The 3,244-nt window shown below is 43.3% G+C and overlaps 1 protein-coding gene across 1 annotated transcript in view; it reads left to right on the forward strand.

The window, feature by feature from the left end:
- Positions 1–467: 467 nt before the first annotated feature.
- The window catches only part of LOC115069412 (hepatitis A virus cellular receptor 1 homolog), a gene marked incomplete at its 5' end in the record, with an annotated part of 41,847 nt that continues 39,070 nt past the window's right edge, over positions 468–3,244 (forward strand). The window contains 3 exons of the mRNA XM_029560989.1: positions 468–616; positions 723–836; positions 2,131–2,202. Of these exons, the coding sequence (XP_029416849.1) occupies positions 468–616; positions 723–836; positions 2,131–2,202 (335 nt within the window). The remainder of the gene's footprint in view (positions 617–722; positions 837–2,130; positions 2,203–3,244) is intronic.

Here is a 3,244-nt window from a genome sequence, read left to right on the forward strand (position 1 = left end):
ATAGGGGGGTGACCCACCTCTGGCCCTGCGATTTTCATTTAACAACCGTATGGGTTCTGGTAGGGCTTTCTTCCATCCCTGGAGGGTTCCAATATTATTTAAGTCAGGCACTTACTGAGAGAAAAAGCAATCAGTTCTATGCTCTTCAAACCTTCTCTGCCTCACAGAGATGCTGAGAAAAATATGTGAACCTGATACCTGTCATTTAAAATGTGTTTCAGTAAAAATACGAGCTCCGTTCTCATCTTTAAGATAGTCAGTGCAGTTGCTTCCTGTCTGGAGAGCATTTTTTCCAAAGTCCTTTCCTGTGAGGTTATAGTTGGTCCAGAAGAATGAACAGGAGTTCAAGAGAGATGCTTCTGTTTGGGGACAGCCTCTCATTGGAGGGCTGTAACATGGGTCCAGCAGGAAACTTGTTTCTTCCTGCTTGACTATTTCTTGCTTTTCCTGTTGATTTCTAATTCCAGAAATTCCAACAAGACCTCCAAGACCCCAAATTACAAGAGCCACAACTACAACAAGACCCACTACAAGACCCGCAACTACAGCAAGACCCGCAACTACAGCGGGACCCACAACTACAACAAGACTTACAACTACAAGACCCACACCTACAGTGAGACCTATAACTACAGCAAGACCCACAACCATACTGAGGCACACAACTACAACAAGACCCACAACTACAAGACCCACAATCACAGTGCGACCCATGACTACAGGACCCATAACTACAGTTAGACCCACAACTACAAGACCAACACAAACTCCAACATCAACAGGAGTTTCTATCTGTACTCCTTCAACACCAGCACAGACACAAACCGCCAAACCAGGTAAAGCCATGTGTTTCAGGACCCGAGGTCTTCTCATGAGAGGCTCTATGCTACACAAAACAGTCAATTCAGAAGTACAGTTTGGGAGATGGAATCTTTTTTTTTTTTTTTTTTTAAAGACAGGGTCTCCCAGTAGCCCCAGCTGCTCTGGAACTCACTATGTAGACCAGGCTAGCCTTGAACTCACAGAGATCTGCCTGCCTCTTCCTCCTGAGTGCTGGGATTAAAGGCTGTGCCACCACGCCAGGGGAGATGGAATCCTAACTGGTTACTGGGCAGAGGCTTCACAAGTCTCTTCTTAAGTCATGTGCACCCTGTGTTGTGTAAGAGCTTGGAGACCAAGGACACCAATCACTCTTTATGAGGTCTTTGAAGAGATTCATTACTACTCAGTTATAGCTGGGTCATTGATTTGGGGTACCCAGTGGGGATGTTGGGGGCATCTGATGAAAAATAGGAAACAGAGAATAGGGGTCAGAAAAATGAGACTCTGAACTCTTGTCTGTTCTGAAACTGAACTGCCCAGCTGAGGGGATTTTTTCTTTTTTTTGGTCTTTTTGAGACAGGGTCTCCCTGTAGCCCCAGCTGTCCTGTAGACCAGGCTGGCTCAGAGATGTGCCTGCCTCTGCCTCCCGAGTGCTGGGATTAAAGGCATGCACCACCACGCCTGGCTGAGGGGATTATTTTAATGAAACTTAGCGTTTACTGTTTCCTGACCAAGGCAACATGCTACATTCTTTATAATACAGTGTTTAATTCTCAGGACAACTGTATCTGATAAAGTGTGGAAAATCTGGTACTCAGATAAGGTCTGTTGTGAAGACAGTAGTGAGGATTAGGAAAAACTTCCAGGCCTCTTTTCTGTAAAGTGAAATAAATGTCCCTTGTCTTAGTAAAATAACTTAACTCAGTGCCCTACATAACATATATTAATACAGACTTTTTCATTTCGTTTGTGTGTGTGTGTAGGAGTATACGAGTCCAGAATGAAAAGTAAGAAATAATTCAGAATATCTATAAAGCTGTCTAGAACATTGTTACAGATCTCATTTCCTTGTGATAGGAAATTAATAGAGAGCAGTGTGTGACCTGGAGGTCGTCTTTGGTTAGGTTTCTAAGAGTAGTCTGATTTAGAAGTGGGTATCTGGCAGCCAGGCCAGTTTAGGGAGGCTGAAGGAAGGCACTGTGGGAAATCATTGGTAATTTTTGATTGAAGTTTTGTTTTTCTTTTGGAAGGGGAGTGCCGTTCTCTCTTCACAAATGAAACACAGTTCTTGCATTGTTTTCATTCCAGAACCTGCTACACCATCTCTACCTCAGACAACAGAACCCCAGCCAACAGCCATCCTGTACACCAGCCATCCAGGTAACCATGTTCTCTCTCCCAAACCTGTGGGAAGATTCAGATAGTAAGTGTGTGTGTGGTTGAGGTCTCACACTCTCGAATAAGGCAGAGCTGTCAATGTTGGCAGCGACAGGGACAAAGGTACAGCCCTGTTCCATCCCCACAGCAGCCTGAAGAGATCTGTCCCTTAGTGATCTCCATTCATGCAAAGCCAGGATTTCTTGCTTCTTTAAAGAAGCCAATTTCAGGCAGCACCTATATGAAGCTCCTATGTGGAGATTTGTTAAAGCCTATTTTTAACATAGACATTAAACACAGGGGTTATTAAAAAGAGAGATGTTCAGGGAAATAAGGAGACATACCCTAGCATGGTTATGGACTTGGCCAAGAGATTAGCAGGTAGGTTTCTTTACAGTTAGTATAGGTGTAATTTTGGTGGTTTTTAGTGTTGCATCCTTAAATGTTTCTAAGAAATGCCCCCACTTAACATTGTTTATAGATACAGTTTATAATAAGGTTAAATCCCGTAAACAAAGTTATAAAGTTGATTTATGAGAGGTATTTGCTTAGTCTGGAATAGGCGAGGAATGCTGGAAACTCAAGATTATGCATCATTTTGGCCCTAAGTCAGTACAGTGTGCTTATTACCACCACCATCTTTGTCTGAGATGTCTGTAGGAAAACACAGATTGCCTCAGTAGGGGATTTCTTTGATCAATGAGTGGTGCCTGAAGTTTCTTGATCTGTCAGCAGGACAGGCAAGGCAGATACAGAGGACCATGGGCCACACCCTTACCATGCCTCATGCTTCCGTTCCATGGCCCCATGACTGTTCCTGTCTTTCTCTCTTGCCTTGTTTTTTGTCATGACTGACAGCTGAGTGACTTGTATAAACATTCGCTTTCTCTGAATCTGTTTCATTATTTGGAGAATGGATGTAGTACCACTGATTTTTTTAATAGAATGCCTGTAAATACCAAATGAGATGGAGGGATGGGTCTTGGATGCAAAGGGCATAAGATCAATATAGAAGCAGCTATTACAATCAGTCACATAGCCTGGA

This window comes from Nannospalax galili, unplaced genomic scaffold, assembly GCF_000622305.1.
Source record: "Nannospalax galili isolate Female #2095 unplaced genomic scaffold, S.galili_v1.0 scaffold1813, whole genome shotgun sequence".
In the NCBI taxonomy this organism is placed as follows: Eukaryota; Metazoa; Chordata; class Mammalia; order Rodentia; family Spalacidae; genus Nannospalax; species Nannospalax galili.